The following is a 20,057-nucleotide window of genomic DNA, read 5'->3' on the forward strand; positions in this document are numbered from 1 at the left end:
ACACCAGTGAGAATGGGGAAAATTAACAAGGCAGGAAACAACAAATGTTGGAGAGGATGTGGAGAAAAGGGAACCCTCATACACTGTTGGTGGGAATGTGAACTGGTGCAGCCACTCTGGAAAACTGTGTGGAGGTTCCTCAAACAGTTAAAAATAGACCTGCCCTACGACCCAGCAATTGCACTGTTGGGGATTTACCCCAAAGATACAAATGCAATGAAACGCCGGGACACCTGCACCCCGATGTTTCTAGCAGCAATGTCCACAATAGCCAAACTGTGGAAGGAGCCTCTGTGTCCATCGAAAGATGAGTGGATAAAGAAGATGTGGTTTATGTATACAATGGAATATTACTCAGCTATTAGAAATGACAAATACCCACCATTTGCTTCAACGTGGATGGAACTGGAGGGTATTATGCTGAGTGAAATAAGCCAGTCGGAGGACAAACATTATATGTTCTCATTCATTTGGGGAATATAAATAATAGTGAAAGGGAATATAAGGGAAGGGGAAGAAATGTGTGGGAAATATCAGAAAGGGAGACAGAACGTAAAGACTGCTAACTCTGGGAAACGAACTAGGGGTGGTGGAAGGGGAGGAGGGCGGGGGGTGGGAGTGAATGGGTGACGGGCACTGGGGGTTATTCTGTATGTTAGTAAATTGAACACCAATAAAAAATAAATTAAAAAAAATAAATAAATATTACAAAAGGGAGAGCTGAGATTACCTGTAACACCACAGAACTGTGGGTATTGCTGGTAAAGATGCGTGTGGTTCCTGCCTTGGAAGACTGCAGATGGGATGAGAGACCCATTTCGCTGCTTCCAAGGGACAATTTCATGTGTTGGTCTTCCTCTTCCACTAGAGATCTGAAAATTTTTATAAACCAGAAGGAAAGGGAAATTAAAAGTTGATATATAATCCACAATAAGGACATTATGTACATTATTTACAGAAATAATCAGTCACTAGTGCCAATCATTTGACTATGGAATATCCTGAATTTTGTTTCATTGTACTTTAGGCTGATAAACCTATATATACATAAACCTATATATATGAGTATATATAACTATATATATAGTTTTATGTGTGTGTGTGTGTGTGTGTGTGTGTGTGTTAAAAAGTTAAAAAACTTTTCAAGGTCAGAAAAGATCAATTAGAAGTGAGAAATCAACCTAAAAGCTCATTCAAAATGATATTCACAAAGGATTTTTGTATTTTAAATGTCAGAGTAGTTGTTTTTGGTATTGTACTGTTTGAGTAACAATAACATCAAATTGTGTTATTCACAGTTAAAACTACTTTGGAATACCTAATTTTAGAAAGAAAAATAATAGCTATCATTTATTGAACAGTCACTATGTATCAGGTGCTTGCCAAGAAATTTACACACATGACGTCATATACTCCTTAAAATAATCCACCGCAATAGGTACTATTATTGTTTCCTTTGTATTAACGGTAGGGTAAATGAGTTACAAAAACATTAATAATAAGTTACCTAAGGTCATAAATTTATTCAAATAGCTGGGTCAGGATTTGAATTTAAGTCTAGTGTGATTCCAAACTCCAAAGACCCTATTAATAAAAGTCAAAGATTAACTGCGATAGTAATATACTGCTTCCTCTTCTGCCATTAGTTTTAGTTCTAATCAACCCCCAACTGAACAAAAAATTTTACACGTGAAATAATTTTTTCTAGCAGTAACTCTCATTGATCATTTTGGGATTATTTGTTAAATCACTACAGTCTAGTGGCATTTCCATCTTTTTCAAGAAATAAAAAGTAAAAATAATAAATGTAAGCTATGCCCATGTATATATTACATTAATGATTTTTTAGGGGCACCTGGGTGCTTAATCAGTTAAGCATCTGCTTTCTGCTCAGGATATGATCCTGAGGATCAAGCCCTGCATCAGGCTCTCTGCTCAGCAAACAGAGAGCCTGCTACTCCCTCTCCCTCGGTCTCTCTCCCTACCTAGTCTCAGGGATAATAAAAAGTTGTACTGTGGTGGTCAGTTTTCAGTGTAACTTGAGGCCCAATTTTATTAAATGCTTTGTGTAGTTTCTGTGAAACAAACTGACCTGTTGATTACAGGTTCCCCAGTCCTTTTTATGGCTCCTAAAAAATTATCATTTATTTTTTATTATTTATTTGAGAGAGAGCAAGAGAGAGATGGGGGGCAGCAAGGAGAGGGAGAAGCAGACTCCCCACTGAGCAGGGAACCCTACGTGGGGCTCGATCCCATGACCCCAGGATCATGACCTGAGCTAAAGGCAGATGCTTAACTGATTGACCCACCCAGGCACCCCTTTCTTTTTCTTTTTTAAGGTTTTATTTTTAAGTAAGCTCTATATCCAACATGGGGCTGGAACCCACAATCCCAAGATCAAGAGCTAGCCAGGCATCCCAAATTGTTTTTCTAACTCTGGCCTATCGAATATAATGAAGATTTTCACTTGTTCCCTACCATACCTGTAACCTCAGTTGATTAGTTTGAACAAGAAAAAAAGTTTTAAGACTATACCATACTTTAAGATCCTGCTTTTTGAATCCTGACATCAACGAAATGGTTTTAAATCCTGTAATAATTAGCAAAAGTTCTGGCCTCAAGGGTGAGATCAATTCTTCTTAAGGATATTAGAGCCATAGTATAACCAAAAATGAATAATATATGACCATGTTTTATTCAAGTCTCATGGATATTTAATAAAGAGAATAATTTAAATAAGATTTTAACAAGCATAGAAGAAAATGAATATAGCCTTCTACTAATTTCAGAAATAGCCTTAAAAAGAATTGAATTACATACATGACATATAGCATACACACACACACCCTTTTAAACAGCTTTTGCAGACAGACATTTAAAAGTACAGAATCAATGGGAAAAGTGGGAAATAGACTAATCGTGATTGGTATTCCTAACCAGAAAATTTCCATTCACACAGAATTATTTTAATGAAATATCCAAGTGAATGTATTATTATTTTCTGTATTCCCTGCACAGAACCTAGTACATGAGAATTTTAACATATGTCATCTGAATGAACACAGAATCTCATTTTTGTGGACATCTCTTTCTCACTCAGTGCTTTCAATGACCATCAGTTATCATTTTTATAGAACCACAGATGTAAAAGGGACAGGAATAAAGCTGAAGCCACACTGTGCCTATGACAAACCCTGGAAATTGATTTTTTTTGAAGAAACCTCAGATAACAACTTGTTTACTTGTCATTTGTCTCTAGCTCCTAAAATTGAAAAGCAGAATGTGAAAATGCAACCCTTTCTTGGCAAGATAATATGGTTGGATTTCTAATTAATTACTCCAAATGCTGAAGAAGTCTTCACTAAAATCGTCTTTTTCATGACTTTTTATCAACATACCTTGACTTTTTAACATTCAGAACATTCCCTATTATTTCTGCATCAGTAACAATACATGCCATGTCAATCTTCTCAGCAGATTCAATATTCTCTTCTATCTCCTTTTCATTAAGTTTACCGACTGGATATGAAGAGCACTGTTTTTTTTTTTTTTTTTTTTTTTTTTTTTTTTTTTTTTTTTTTTTTTTTAACACTGCAAGGAGGTAAAATCTCTCTGCAGCAAAGCCCAGAGCACAATTATATCAAACTATCCTTAAAGGAATGATTATCTGAGTAATTCTAAGAACAAACAACATTTTAAAAATTGTACTATTTTTCAATCATATGGTTAAAAGCAATATAAAGACCAGTGGTTCTCAGAAAGGGGTTAGAGGACCAAGGGGATTTTGTTTCTCCCCTCCCCATGTCTGGCAATGTTTGGGGCCATTTTTCATTGTCACAAGGGGGGGACATGCTACCTTCATCTAGTGGGATGCTGCTAAACATCTCACCGACACACAGGAAAGTTCTCCATGGCAAAGATGTATTCAGGCAAAAATGTCAAGAGTGCCAAGATTGAGAAACTTTGATAGAGAGGGATTAACCTAGTCACGAGAATTTTTCTAAAGCAATTTCATGTTCTAAATTACTTCCCAGTCTGAGTGTTGACTACATGAGGCTAATGTTGGCTGTAAGAAACACAGTAGGGTTATTAATTACCACTAATTTTTCCAAGACGACCTAACAATAACATACCTCTGTTTCCTCCAGCCCCACAATTTGAACAATCAAGTGTTTATAGTAGATAAGTAGATAATGGCTTTGAAGTTTATAAGACAATTGTGCAGGAAAGCTTTTGTTCTCTGTAAATTCATGTACAAATAATAATTTCATAGTTCTACAAAAACAATGACTTATTTGGATTCACTTTTACATGAATCAAGCAAACTCTGCCTAAATAGTCTCACGTCATCAATGCCATAAATTTATTCATGAAAGAGAGTATGTTCATCAATTTTCTGTTCAGAAATCAAATCTTTTAGGAAAAAGATGTCTGTATATTGCTATTGGGCCACTCCAGCCCATCCCACTGCCACTGGACACACCTTATTTTCTTAACAATGACCAACCACAGAGCACAAAAGCAATCTTTCACAAAGTGTACGCGAATCATTTTAACTGTGCCTGCTCAAAGAGAACAATTACTTTTTCAAAGAGCATTAGGGTAGGGACTGAAGCACTATCTGATCATTTTACCAAAAGCACTGCAAAGGTGGTCAAATTGAACATATACAAACTATGGTATTTCTTTGCATTGCTATTTGAAGACAAAAGAAATAAAGTCTAAGCACTTGTCATGCTAACAGGGTGATTCTAACATTGTAATTTGCCTAAAAAATTTCCATAATTTAAAATCACCAAGGGAAACATGTGTACATGATATGAGTACACTATTCATAAAGATATAAGCAGAAATGGCTAACAGAGAAAAAATGTTTAGCCTTATGAGTATCCCAGAATATGCAAATTAAAGCAAAGTTTCCATCTTTAAACTGTAAACTTAAAGAGTTGAGATATACTTTACAAATTGCTAGTGCAAACATATATTAAGCCCCTGCTGTCTACGTGGTACTGTTCACCCAAATGGATCTTTTTAAGTTTTAAAAATCATCGAACAGACACATTTTTTTTTCTGTTTATAGTGAACCAGGACAATGAAGGATTCTGTATTACACATTTGACTTGGTAGACAGGCTGCAGCAAGAGTGGTCTGTCAACCTGGTTGAAGTATGTTTTCTATAGTGAATAGTTCTGTAGAGGTTAATAGTTTGGTACATGTTCTATAAAGAACCCATACTCTCGGAATTCACCATAGCAATTAGGTTTGTTGGTATGTAATGGAGAAAGGAAAGAATATCTCACAATTACATCATTTGGCTCCAAAGCCTCAGTCTTCCAACAAAGAAAGAAGAAAGAAAAAGAAAGAAAAGAAAGAAAGAAAGAAAGAAAGAAGAAAGAAAGAAAGAAAGAAAGAAAGAAAAGAAAAAGGAAAAGAAAAGAAAAGAAAAGAAAGGAAAGAAAGAAAGAGAAAGAAAGAAAGAAAGAAAGAAAGAAAGAAAGAAGGAAAGAAAGAAAGAAAGAAAGAAAAGAAGAAAAAAAAGAAAAAAAATAACACCCAATCCACTGAAATGAGTACTTTTGTGTTTTAAAAATGAGGTCTCAGCTTGATGAATGATGAAATGCCCATCTCAGTCTCTTTCTATCACTGCAAGCACCAGATCATGTTATACAGAAAGCCAGATGAGGTCAGATTCCATCATCGAGGAAAAGGGGACATTTTAGTGCTTTTTGAAATTGCTAGCATGAAAACACATGAAACACTCAACTGCTTTTGGCGGAGATGTTCTATGCACCAACCCATGCACCGGCATATTCACTTCCTGCTCCCATCAAATGAAGAACAGCACTTTAAGAGAGCTATGTATGAAAGATACTAGAGGAATGTGTGACTTACAGGGAAAAGGTGCTGCCCAAGAGTCTCAGACTAGTCATCAAACTGTTTTCTGTACTTTCCTATATTTTTTACTTTTGGGGCGGGGGGTGAATCCGAGAAAGCTACAAAGGTACAAGTATATGAATAACACCTTTAACTTTTCTCTATTTAGTTTTCAATTAGCGTCATAGTATACTTCTTTTTGCTTGCTACCATTATATTATAAAGTGGTTAAACCTATCAGTGTATTTTTTTAAGATTTCATTTTTTTAAGTAATCTCCGTACCCAATGTGGGGCTTGAACTCACAATCCCAAGACCAAGAGTCACATGCTCCACCAGCAGAGTCAGCCAGGTGCCCCAACAATGTTGTATTAACAATTTTAATAACATAATTCCACTGTGACAAAAGAGTAGGAGTTTCTAAGTTAGTGTTAGAAGCATTATACAAATATAATTTCTTAGAGTAATAATATTATTGTAACTGAAAGTCAGCACCTGTGGGTTAGTATGCAAGGACAGCAACAACAAGACAAAAGAACAAAAATGAAAGCCATGAATGATATATAACAAGATAACAAATCGGGTTGGTTAATCAAGGCATTGACTCATGCTTTCCACCACCCATCCCCCAGAAAAATAAAATACATAGTTGTCACACTCACAATTTAAAAAGAAAATCAAGAAAAAGGTTTTCTTCAAAGAAGTACTCCCCCTCCATTTGTTTTTCTGCTCTGAAACAGAGAAGTGTCTGCTAGCTGAGGCATTTGCTAAATGAAACATTTCTTGTGATAAAGTTGCATGGCAGGTGGAAGAGAAATTTAGCCACCTGTTCTCATACTCATTTGAATTTGAGTGCTAAATCTGTCAAGGTATTTCCTTCCACCCTTGAGAAATAAATTAAAAACTTAAGATGGTAGGAGTTATTCCCCATAGATTTTTCTATAGATTCAGAGTATGCATACTGCATTGAATTCTAAAGATCTTAATAACCTTCCTACCTCACAAAAGTTAGAATCTTAACTATCCTCCTTCACCCTCCCCAAACAAAAACTAAATGATACACAAAACACACACACACACACACACACATTCTCTCTCACTCAACTTCCATTACAAAAAAAAAAACAAACAAGAAATTGTTTTTTAAAAATCAGAAAGAAAAATCCAACTTATAAAGTAATGAAATACGTATAAAATAAGCCTGGTATTTTCATTTAAAGAAAGAAAAAAACATAAAAACTTCAAATATTTTAAAGACCTGTCCCAACTAAAATGTCATTTACAGAATCATTACATAAAGAAATTACAAATATAATAGTGACTTTTCTTAATATGGCATAAATTAACTGCTGTTTAAGAAACAATAGAAAATATAGCTCTTACTGAGGTACTTGCCCAAAAGAAATCAAGAAAGATAATGCTTTGGTTAGTTATTTGTATTTTTTAATGACTCAAATATAAATGCCTTATTATCAACTTGCAATGAATTCGCTAATGGAAATCTCTAGCATATAGGATATAAAATAGAGGCTAAGCTTTCCAAGGCTTTCTTTTGTGCTGCAAAAATACCAGAATCCACAAACGAGAAAAATTCTAGGTTCAAGGTGATCGGGTCAGACTGCAAAATGATTTACTAAAGTAATAAAGCTTCTCTATATGCACATTTCTGTCATATTGAAAATAAAATCACATTAATAAGTAGCTGGTGTCAGTTTTAACATAGGAATAAGATAGTTTAGCCAGCACCTGCTGTGTAAGAGGCACTGTGCCAGACATATTCTCTAAGCTACTTAATCCTCATAGCAATCCCATTTTAAAGATACAAAACTGAAGCTCAGAGAGTTTAAGGCTTCACAATGAGTCTGGCAACTATGATTTGAACTGGAGTCTGATTCCAGAGCCCACAATGCTCCCTCTGACACCAAGCCTGGAAAAAAAACAAAAACAAAAATGAAAACAAAACAAAACAAAAAACACAAAAAATAGGCCCTAAGCAGTTGTCATTTCAATGCTTAATTTATAAATACAAGGAAGATCTTAGAAAGACACGTTCTGTTAAAGGAAAGTAATTTTTTGGTTGGATTAATTTAGGCTAAAATTACCCTTTTACCACTTCCATAAAAACAATACCAATGCTAAAAAGTCTCTCATGCCATTCTCCCAACGCTTGCTTACAGGGTAAAGAGGCAGCCTATCTTAGGATATAACTTAGGTCAAATTTAGGGAGAACTTCACATTACCAATATCAACATTTAAAGGAACAGATTCTGAATTCCAAAGCCACCCATCACTATCACAGAAATAGCTCTACAGCACAGATGAGGGAATTGGGCTAAACAAATGGAATGACAAATGATACTCCATTAGATAAGTATGACAGGATGAAAGTTAATTATCCAATGCATAAAGCATTTGCACCAAATCTCTGAATCCTGTCCCTGAAAAACTTTAAATTTAATGTTTGTTCCCTCTATCTACCATATTTCAATAGTTTAGTCTTTCTTCATCTTTTAAAATTTATATATGCCAATGAAACTATATCAAGTTTCCTTGATACTGAAACTCTCCTGTTTAGAAGCTTGGTTCATATACTATTTCTCATTCTTCACATTTCTTAATATTATGATAAAAGATATGGATGGATACAGACATATACACCTGAATTAGAGAGAAAAGAGTAAGCAAAAGAACGAATTCCTAAATGCTGATTCCATACTTACTATATATAAAATAACTAAGTCAAAGCTCCCTTGCCCTAAGAAGTCATATAAGGTAAGAGAGTCCACAAGAGATAGTTGTATAGGGAGATAGCAATATGTAGATGTGAGTTGGGGAAAACAGCATGTGCTCCTATCACTGTCAATAACCCCCTTCCCAGGACATAGAGAAAATAATAGTTATGATCCTCTGGCCCCACGTAAGCCCTCTAGAAAAATGATCCACCCTACAGTCAGTACCAGTTCTGCCATTGAGAAGTCTAGCTGTATGTACCTAAGGCAGAAAGCATGCCTTCTTCTTCACTCCCCAGAAGAAGAAACTAGAATGGGAGCTCTAATACCCTGGTCAATTTTCTTTAAAGGAGCTTTTTGCTTTTTCTCCCAGTAGATTTGCTAACCAAAGTTAACCATTTTATTTCTATTATCTGTAGCCCACCAACTTTGGAATTTGACTATTGAGCTATGGTGCATTTCAATGGAAGAGCGTGTTATTAATGAATTGGGCTTATACTTGCCTAAAATGTCAGTTTATTAAGTATTCAAACATCCAAGTTATCCAATTTTTGAGTTTATTATAAAGGCAGATTCCACAAACTCAAAACCAATTAGAAATCACTGAGACAAGTCTCTTTGGGAACAGAAGAATCATTAATCAAGTGGTAAAAATCCTATCCATTTCTGTCTTCTCTGAATTTCCTAGTTATATTCAACTTCATAAAGTCAATAATTCATGACTAGATCTTAAGAGAATGTTTATTTCTCTTTCAAAAGGAAACATGACAAAAAACCCAAAGAGTAAGACTTTTAAACTTACAAAGTAATAATCAATTGCACTTGGGTTTTAAGAATTATAATTGGCAGCTCTGAGTCCCACTGCCTCTATGTCTTCAAAGCTTGTAATAAATGTAACAAATCTCAACCTTGATTTTGCAAGGACCTAGAGGCATCTCTAATTATTTCAATGAATACGGTAAAAATTTCAGTATCAATCATGTTTTACTATAGCATGTTTAATGTGATATAATCAAATCAATGTTTTAATATGGCAGCCTAAATTTAGGCAAAGGAATTTTAGTGTCATTTAGGCAGTTTTCAGAGCAAGTTAATACAAAAAAAAGTATCAAAGGATAGACTCTCAACCCAACGAATCTGGGAATCACACTTAGGATTGTTCTTTCAAGCTCATCTCAGATATGGAGCCAATGGAAACAAAGAGCCAAATTCACATAATATTTCACATTAAAATTATTTTCTATTTTGTATGCATCTGTGTCACCATTAAGATTTCTTTCTTTCTTTTTTTTTTTAAGAGAGCGTGGGGAGGGAGGACAGAGAGGGAGAGAGAAAATCTTAAGCAGGATCAATGTCCAGCTTGCAAGCCCAACTTGGGGTTTAATCTTACAACTTCAAGATCATGACCTGAACCAAAATCAAGAGTTGGACACCCAACTGACTGAGCCACCCAGGTGCCACAAGGTGGTTTATTTTCATAAAATGTTGTTAGAAGACTTTAAGTTATCCCTCTTATACTATGCTGACATAACCATTGCCTACCTTAATTTCTCAAGTTGTTAGGAGATGCAAAATATCTTTGTCATTTATAGCCCACCCACCTATCTATACATTCAAGTATTTTAAGAGTAGAAATGAAGTTTTGGGGGCCAAGATGTTTATTTTTAGGAAAATTAGGACTTTGGGTTTAAATAGAGTACGTGTCATGGGTGGGACTCCAAAGGGGTAGAGGCAGATCATATTTAAATAGCATGACACGGGATCCCTGGGTGGCGCAGCGGTTTGGCGCCTGCCTTTGGCTCGGGGCGCGATCCTGGAGGCCTGGGATCGAATCCCACGTCGGGCTCCCTGCATGGAGCCTGCTTCTCCCTCTGCCTGTGTATCTGCCTCTCTGTCTCTCTCTGTGTAACTATCATGAATAAATAAATAAAATCTTTAAAAAAAATAAAAAAATAAATAGCATGACACAGTATATGTCAAACATTCACATTTCCCAGTCCGCTAAGTGGGAATTTTATTATTCTTTAAAGACTTATTTATTTGAGAGAGAGAGAGAGAGAGAGATTGTATGTGCATGAGTATGGGGAGGGTCAGAAGGAGAGGGAGAGCGAGACTCTTAAGCAGATTCCATGCTGAGTTCAGAGCCTGATGTGGGGCTCAATCTCATGACCCTGAGATCATGACTTGAGCTGAAATCAAGAGTCAGATGCTTAACTGACGAGCCACCCAGGTACCACTAAGTGGGAGCTTTAAATAGAAGATAATTGGAGCATTTTCAGACTCTGTGTGTGTGTGTGTGTGTGTGTGTGTGTGTTTTGCAGAAGCTAGCTATGAATAGTGAAGGAGTAATAAAGTACTGCCTTGATTTGTTTGAGATAAATAGGAAAGAGGGATATTAAGCAAGAAGAGAGAAGCTTCCTTTCCTTCCTTCCTACAGTCTTTTAACTCAGTGTTTCGCATCCCAATTTAAAATTTCTGACTCTAGGAGTATAGGTAAGAAGGAGACAGGGAGAGTCACCAAGTAGGTAAGGACAGCAAAGAGTCAAAGTGCTAAAAGTCTGCCCAGTTAGTTGGAAAATGCTACTCTAAATGCTATTTCCCTCACTCACTCCATCTACACCAGCTCTTTCTTGAAGCAGTAAGTCATTTTAAATCTCCAAAATTTAATCTTTTCATAGATCCCACTTTAATGAAAGAACTGGTTTATTTAAATGTACTCTCACTGGAAACAAGTTTGACTACATAGTTCTTAAAGATTTTATTTACTTTCTTTTATTAAAGGTTTTATTTTTAAGCCATCTCTTTACCTAACATGGGGTTCAAGTTCACAACCCCAAGATTGAGTCACACGCTCCACAGACTATGCCAACCAGGCGCCCCAGACTACGTTCTTAATGATAATTTTGGGAAGCTTGGTCAGAAAGTTCAGGAATCAAAGAAAGTTCAGGAATCAAAGAGTCATGCATTCAAGAGTGCCATAGATAGGATAGTTTGGATTCTAGAAGAAAATCGTTATCATCAAAATATTTCAGTCATCTTTGACTCCTGCTTCTTCCCAATCTCCTATGTCCAGTCAACTGCCAAAGTACTACTGAATATCTCTCCAGTATGCTCCTATCCTTCACTTCTTTCCACTGTCACTGCCCCTACACCACACTTCTGGCATCTATTGCTTCTTACTTGGATTTGGTTATTAATATAAATTATGTATTTGTCACAGCATAGCTACTTCACATACTGTGACTGTATTTATAACTCTGAAAGTCACTTCCTTGCTCAAAAGTATTCAATGACTCCTCACTGCTTCCTGAACAAAAGCCAAATCCCACACTTGGGCTCAAGGCTTCTTTGATTAACCCTTCTTAACCTAATATACATTCCAGCAAATAATTCAAAATAAATATATATTTAATAATTAGAATATAAAAACCCAAATCCATTCGCAAACTATCAATTGTTTTAGAGTATGTTGTTTTCATGCACAGTAACAGGTATGCCTTATTTCTATTGTTAACCAATAGAACCATTTATTTTAAACATTTTTATTTTTTTAAGATTCTATCTATCTATCATCTATCTATCTATCTATCTATCTATCTATCTATCTATCTATCATCTATCTATCTATTGTGGGGAGAAGGTACAGAAGGAGAAAGGTCACCCACTCAGGTGACCCTTTGTTTACTTTTTAAGTTTTCATTCCAGTGTAGTTAATATACACTGTTATATTAGTTTCAGGTGTACCATATAGCAATTCAACAGTTCCATAGATTACCCAGTACTTATCAAGTATACTCTTAATCCCCTCACCTATTTCCCCTCACCCCCTTGCCCACCTCCCCTCTGGTAACCATCAGTTTGTTCTCTATATTTAAGAGTCTGTTTCTTGGTTTGCCTCTCTCTTTCTCTTTTTCCTTTGTTCTTGTTATTTAAACTCCACGTATGAGTGAAATCATATGGTATTTGTCTTTCTCTGACTGATTTATTTCACTTAGCATTATACTCTCTAAATCCACTCATGTTGTTCCAAATGGCAAGATATCATTCTTTTTATGAGTAATATTCCTGTGTGTGTGTGTGTGTGTATGTACACCGCATTGTTTTTATCCATTTATCTATCAATGGACCTTAGGCTGCTTCCATAATTTGGGTATTGTAAGTAATGCTGCAGTAAACATAGGGGTGCAAGCATACCTTCGAATTAGTGCTTTCATATTCTTTGGGTAAATACCCAGTAGTGTGATTACTGGATGGTATAGCAGTTCTATTTAATTTTTGGAGGAATCTCCATATTGTCTTCCACAGTGGCTGCACCATTTTCCATTCCCAGCAACAGCACACAATGGTTCCTTTTTCTCCACATCCTCACCAACACTTGTTTTTTCTTGTGCTTTTGATTTAGAACTTGTGACAGGCATGAGGTGATAGCTTATTGTGGTCTTCAGTTGCATTTCCCCAGTAAGTGATGTTAAGCATCTCTTCATATATCTGTTGGCCATCTGGATGCCTTCTTTAGATAAAATGTCTACTCATGACTTCTGCTCATTTTTAAGTTGGATTATTTGTGTATTTTTGTTGTTGAGTTGTGTAAGTTCTTTATATATTTTGGATACTAACCCTTTATCAGATACGACATTTGCAAATATCTTCTCTATTTACAAACGTCTTTTAGTTTTATTGGTTGTTTCCTTATTATTGGTTGTTTCTTTTGCTGTGTAAAACCTTTCATTTTCACGAAGTCCCAGACATGAATTTAAGATTAGCATTCAAAGAATCATCCATATTTACTTCTTAATTGTTTTATATTTAAAAGGGCTTCAGCCTAATTGTAAAGTTTTAGCAAATATTAGATTTAAATTAAGTAAATTTTCCTTTTATCAAAATTGTTTAAAATATTCTAGATATGTCTCCTGAGGCAAGGGAAACACAAGCAAAAATAGACTACTATTATTCTACACATCTAGAATATTTTAAACAATTTTGATAAAAGGAAAATTTACTTAATTTAAATCTAATATTTGCTAAAACTTTACAATTAGGCTGAAGCCCTTTTAAATATAAAAATGGATGATTCTTTGAATGCTAATCTTAAATTCATGTCTCCTAAACCCTAGTCAGAGTTCCTTTTTTTCCTAGCCTGTCATTCCTTTTTTCAAATTACACACACAAAACATGTTATCATTTAAGTGTGAGCATACTAGCTTTAAAACATAAATTTGTCTAAAACAGTTTTTCCCATTATGGTAAAGGGTATGTGAACATAGTCAAATAACTCTTAAGTTTAAGAGTAGCTGCAGTCTTGGAACAGATTATAATCTTATTTCCTTTATCAAATTACTATTTGATGAACCATGACTAAAGTATTCTGGTCATTGGTAAATTGCTTCTACTAAAATTACTTTCAGTCTGTGCTAGCATCATGGTATTTATCAGCAAGCAAGAAATAGAATCAGAATTTTGGATTAGTTTTTTTCATAGGAAAGATAGGCATAACTTACTCTCTAATGAGACTGTGATATGTTAGATTACTGTGTATATCAAATGAAGAAATTCAACACTCTTAAGTGAAATGATCTGCACAAGGCTACAGACCTAAAAACTACTCTCTCTAAATTCATTTATCTAACTCAGCATTTATGGAGCATCTGCTATGTGCCAGACACTGCACTAGAAGATAGGTAAATAGTAAGCAGGACACTTGCTTGTAAAGAAATCACAGTAAAAGAAATAATTACTATCCAAATAATTAAATGATATAAAAATAATAAATTCTCACCATTATCTACTAACGAATACCATGTTGCATAATTCATATAAACCATGGTAACAAACCTAATTGCAAACTTTGCTCCCTAGTACAGAAGTGTATCCGTTCGTTTATAGCATATAAGGACCAAATAAACAACAGAAATAACATTAACTTTCCTTACTATTATTTCATTTTAAAAGATTGTTGGTCCCAGATCACACCACGTCATTTGAAAAAGAGGGAGTTTTTAATTGCATCTGTCTATATAGTGCAGCAATATGTCTATGAAGAATATTCTGGTGATCCACGTCTCCAGTCTACTTAAGATCAAAATGTTGGTTCTAATTCCATGGGTTTCTGTTTAGCCGTGAATCATTCAGACATGATTATACACATACAACCTTTGTAGGAAACTGCTCATAATGAATGAAAATTGCTTCAGTTTGGTGATGCTAAGGGGCTGGATAGCCTATTCACAACCTAGATCATCCATACACTCTTCAAAATTGTTTCAAATATTTTGTGAGTCCATTCAAAGTAAAGCTAGGTCAAACTAAGTGAGTTAATAAGGAATTAAGTGAGTTAATTGCAGACAACAGAAAAGCTCCAATGTAATCCTATCTATAAAGACAAATCTAGTTGAGGCTTTTGTATTAGTCTTAAACATTAATTTTTAATACAATTGATGGATTAGGATAAAATAATAAAAAGGAAATATAAATTAAGAATAGATTGACTCATCAAATGCAAACATGCATGAAGGAAAAGTGATCCAACATAAATATCACATTCTCTTTCAAGGTTATAAAGGTATGACTAAGAGTAATTTGTAAGGTTCCTTCCAGCTCTTGGACTCAAAGAATTCTCCCTCGATATAATTATGCTTTTTTTTTTTTAAGTAAGCTCTGCACACAATGTAGGAATTGAACTCAGGACCCCAAGATCAAGACTCATATGTTCTACTGACAGAGCCAGCCAGGTACCCCAATAAGTATGTTCTTTTTAAGATGGCATGGTCTTATCCCACTGAGCAGTGAAAAGCACTATGTTTTTGAAACCAAGGAAACAAAGTGAACATACAAGATGTTATAGGGCAAGTTGTAAATGAAAAGAAAAGGTAATTTAGAATTTCTTGAAACACTTGCAGGGAGAGACTTTAATGTGGGAAGGGAAAGGGGGAGAGAGGAGGGACAAGGAGATGGGATAAGCACTAATGTATTTCAGCTGCCCACGAATACCCAATGGAGCTTGACCTATAACCGATCATTCTCATGATGTTTCCTTCCCCAAATGTTAGTGCTGTAAAATATAGTATCCAAGCCTTTTATTTATTTTTTATTTAATAATAAATTTATTTTTATTGGTGTTCAATTTGCCAACATACAGAATAACACCCAGTGCTCATCCCGTCAAGTGTCCCCCTCAGTGCCCATCACCCATTCACCCCTACCCCCCACCCTCCTCCCCTTCCACCACCCCTAGTTCGTTTCTCAGAGTTAGGAGTCTTCATGTTCTGTCTCCCTTTCTGATATTTCCTACCCATTTCTTCTCCCTTCCCTTCTATTCCCTTTCACTATTATTTATATTTCCCAAATGAATGAGACCATATAATGTTTGACCTTCTCCGATTGACTTATTTCACTCAGCATAATACCCTCCAGTTCCATCCACGTTGAAGCAAATGGTGGGTATTTGTCGTTTCTAATGGCTGAGTAATATTCCATTGTATACATAAACCACATCTTCTTTATCCATTCATCTTTTGATGGACACCAAAAGCAAAAATGAACTATTGGGACTTCATCAAGATAAGAAGCTTTTGCACAGCAAAGGATACAGTCAACAAAACTCAAAGACAACCTACAGAATGGGAGAAGATATTTGCAAATGACATATCAGATAAAGGGCTAGTTTCCAAGATCTATAAAGAATTTATTAAACTCAACACCAAAGAAACAAACAACCCAATCATGAAATGGGCAAAAGACATGAACAGAAATCTCACAGAGGAAGACATAGACATGGCCAACATGCACATGAGAAAATGGTCTGCATCACTTGCCATCAGGGAAATACAAATCAAAACCACAATGAGATACCACCTCACACCAGTGAGAATGGGGAAAATTAACAAGGCAGGAAACAACAAATGTTGGAGAGGATGCGGAGAAAAGGGAACCCTCTTACACTGTTGGTGGGAATGTGAACTGGTGCAGCCACTCTGGAAAACTGTGTGGAGGTTCCTCAAACAGTTAAAAATAGACCTGCCCTACGACCCAGCAATTGCACTGTTGGGGATTTACCCCAAAGATACAAATGCAATGAAACGCCGGGACACCTGCACCCCGATGTTTATAGCAGCAATGTCCACAATAGCCAAACTGTGGAAGGAGCCTCGGTGTCTATCCAAGCCTTTTAAATAAAAAATTCAATCAAGCCCCTATACCTTCCATAATAGAGAGCAGACAGTGTTCAGAGAGTTAAATAACTGGTGCTGAGTCCAGAACATTCCCACACTCACCTCCAAGTTCAGAAAGGGGACTTTTCCAGCCCTACTGACATGCTGAAGAATCCAGTTTAATGCTCAAAAACTGATTGTCCTCATTTGTTGTTTTACTGTTCCTATTTCACGCAATAGATGTTAACGAAGTAACATGCAAGTTTCACTGTTTTCCTCTATAGCAAGTACTGAATGGCATAAGCATGGCAACAATCACATAATTGTATGCCATCACCAGTTATTTTTTTTAAAAGCAGGCTCCACGCTGGGCATGCAGCTTGAATGCAGGGCTTGAACTCTGGACCCCAAGATTGAGACCTGAGCTGAGATCAAGTTGGATATTTAACCAACTGAGCCCTCCAGGCACCCCATGCCAGCTAATTTAAATACCTTTTGAAGATCTTTTAAAGATTCTCCATAACTTATGTTATCTGGATGACTTTCCAGGGACATGTGAGGACCTTGTAGTTGTTAAATATTACTTTCTTATAGCCTCCATGTTTTATCTAATTCTGAATAATGTTCCAAATAAAATGAAAATGTTTTGAGAAAGTGGGAAGGAGTGCAGAGTCCTTTGAAATGTTTTCTTCAATTCATCAATACAATAAAATACAGTCAGCATCAACCAACTTGTATAATGCACTCATTTTAGAAATTTTTTAAAAGATTTTATTTATATACTCATGAGAGACACAGAGAAAGACAGAGAGAGGCAGACACAGGCAGAGGGAGAAGCAGGATCCACGCAGGGAGCCTGACATGGTACTTGATCCAGGGTCTCCAGGATCACACTCTGAGCTGAAGGCAGTGCTAAACCACTGAGCCACCTGGGCTGCCCTCATTTTAGAAATTTTTAGATAGCTTTAATATCAATGGAGTAATTCTGACTGTTTCTGCTTGTTACATAAAACTTGATTAAGGAAATGAACTCCATGATTTTATTCAAAAGGTGGCACTGTGGCACCTGGGTGGCTCAGTCAGATAAGCGCCTGACTCTTGGTTTTGGTTCAGGTCGTGATGAGTGCCACATCTGGCTCCCAGCGCAGCAGAGTCTGCTTGAGATTTTCTTTCTCCCCCTCTGCTCCTCCTCCTCCTGTGCATGTTCTCTCTCTCTCAAATAAATTTTTTTTAAAAAAACTGGCACTAATGCTTATTAGCTTTTAAAAGGAGACTTGGATCATGCAAATCATCTCAAAAAAGCCTGCATTTTAAGAAGTCAAATCAATAATTTTTTTAAGATTTATTTATTTGATAGAGCATGTGCACACACAAGCAGGGGGAATGGGAGTGGAAGAAGCAGACACCCTGCTGAGCAGAGAACCTGATGTGGGGCTCAATCCCAGGACCCAGAGGTTATAACCTGAGCAGAAGGCAGACACTTAACCAACTGAGCCACCCAAGCACCCCAAAAATAAAGTTTCAAATGATTAGCATCTTAGTTTTAAGCCACATCTGCATTTTATGTGTTTGTGTATACTTGCAAAATTGATGTACACAATATACTTGTGTTTATTTTACAGGGCTTGGAGCATAATACAAGTTCTAACAGTAGAACTTGTTTTTACGATACTTTCATCACAACTGCAGATTATAATGCCATGCCTGAAGAATTCTACTTCTTAGTAAGACTTCCAGGAAATCACCATTGCAGCAGAGTTTAAGAATTGCCTCGTTTTGTTTGAATTATTATAATTTTCAAGAGCAAAGCCACTGGTTCAGAGATTAATAAATTTGGCTTAGTGACAAAAATGTAAAATTTGTACAACCACTCCTGTATTATCCAGGTGGGTCCATTGTAATCACATGAGTTCTCAGAAGTGGAAGAGGAAGGCAGAAGAGTGGGTCAGAAAAAGATTCATGTGAAAAGGACTTTTGCCGTTGTCAGTGTTGCAGATGGAGAAAGGGAGCTGCAAACCAAGAAATGCAGGCTGCCTCTAGAAGCTGAGATCAACTCTCAGCTTACAGCCAGCAAGGAGATGGGAACCATGGTGATCCCACAACTGTGAAGAACTGAGTTTGCCAGTGACCCAAAGAGAGCAGGACATGGATTCTTTCCTAGAGCCCCAGATGCAAACATAGCTGAGCTAACACCTTGATTTTAGCCCAGTGATACCCATACCAGTCTTCTGAACTAAAAGACTGTAAGATAATAAATTAGTGATGTTTTAACCCAGTAATCTGTTATGGCAGCAAGAACACTAATACAGAGTTCTTTTTGAGTGCTTGCATACAATTAAGCGAGGGACAATTATGTGGGCAAGAAAATACTGAACATACTGACTGGGTAATACCCTAGGAAAGTACTGAAAAGAGCATAAGAGCTAGAGTACTGTCCATGGTGGCTAATTCCCATGGGGAAAAAACGTGGGTAGCCAACGAAGGTAGAACAGTGCTTCAAGACAAATGGGAAACTGGGAAGTGAATCCTGATACCATATCAGCAAGTAAAGATAATTGCCCCAGTATTTTCCTAAAACTTCACTGCTTGATGGTATGGCCAAGCAGAGCTGACTTCTTATACCACCACTCAGTTCAAAACAGCTTACCTCATCTGTCATACTTCTGTTCTCCTTATCCTAGTGAGATATTATCTAATTCATAGCTGGCATGAAAGTAGCAAAAGTTGACAAAAATCAAAATGGCATTAGAGAAGTTAAGAGCTTTGAAATCAAGCAGACCTGAGTTTGAATTCTCACTTCACCTCTTCCCTGAAGTGTACTATTGAGCAAGTTAATTAACCTCTCTGAACCACTGTGCCCTCAGGTGTAAAACAGAAGACTTTACTCTTATAGAGTGTTGGGGAGCAGCCTGCACAGTGCTTAGCATTCTTATAGTAGCACTCAACAAAGTGTATTCTATTTAGCTCAGATAAACCAAGACAGTTTTTAAAAATTGCAAACAAATACATCTTATATGAAGTCTATAATATTGGTTTTACAGGCTAGATTAGAGTTTTAGCTCCTGGAGTTCTGAAAGTTGTTTTTATTTACCTTTTTCTTAGGGAAAGATAAGTTATTGCTTTTCTCTATTGAACAAAGTACTCTCCAACAAGTTGGAGGTGCTTTTATCTTACCATACCATAAATGAGGCAATACTGGATAGAAACAACATATATCCTCATCATGGAAAGTCAAACCACTGAAAATATTTTACTATAATTGAAATTTGATTTTTCATTAAGATTACACCCTATAGAGCAGGATCAAA

At 36.2% G+C, this 20,057-nt stretch overlaps 1 protein-coding gene across 18 annotated transcripts in view; it reads right to left on the reverse strand.

Annotated features, from left to right (window-relative positions):
- Nucleotides 1-20,057, reverse strand: part of KLHL13 (kelch like family member 13) — a 211,204-nt gene that overhangs the window by 42,552 nt on the left and 148,595 nt on the right. For all 18 annotated transcript variants that reach the window (XM_035711923.2, XM_025431327.3, XM_025431316.3 and 15 more), the window contains one exon: nt 731-872. In XM_035711923.2, the coding sequence (XP_035567816.1) occupies nt 731-844 (114 nt within the window). In that variant the 5' untranslated portion in view covers nt 845-872. The remainder of the gene's footprint in view (nt 1-730; nt 873-20,057) is intronic.

This window comes from Canis lupus, chromosome X (assembly GCF_003254725.2).
Source record: "Canis lupus dingo isolate Sandy chromosome X, ASM325472v2, whole genome shotgun sequence".
Classification (NCBI taxonomy): Eukaryota; Metazoa; Chordata; class Mammalia; order Carnivora; family Canidae; genus Canis; species Canis lupus.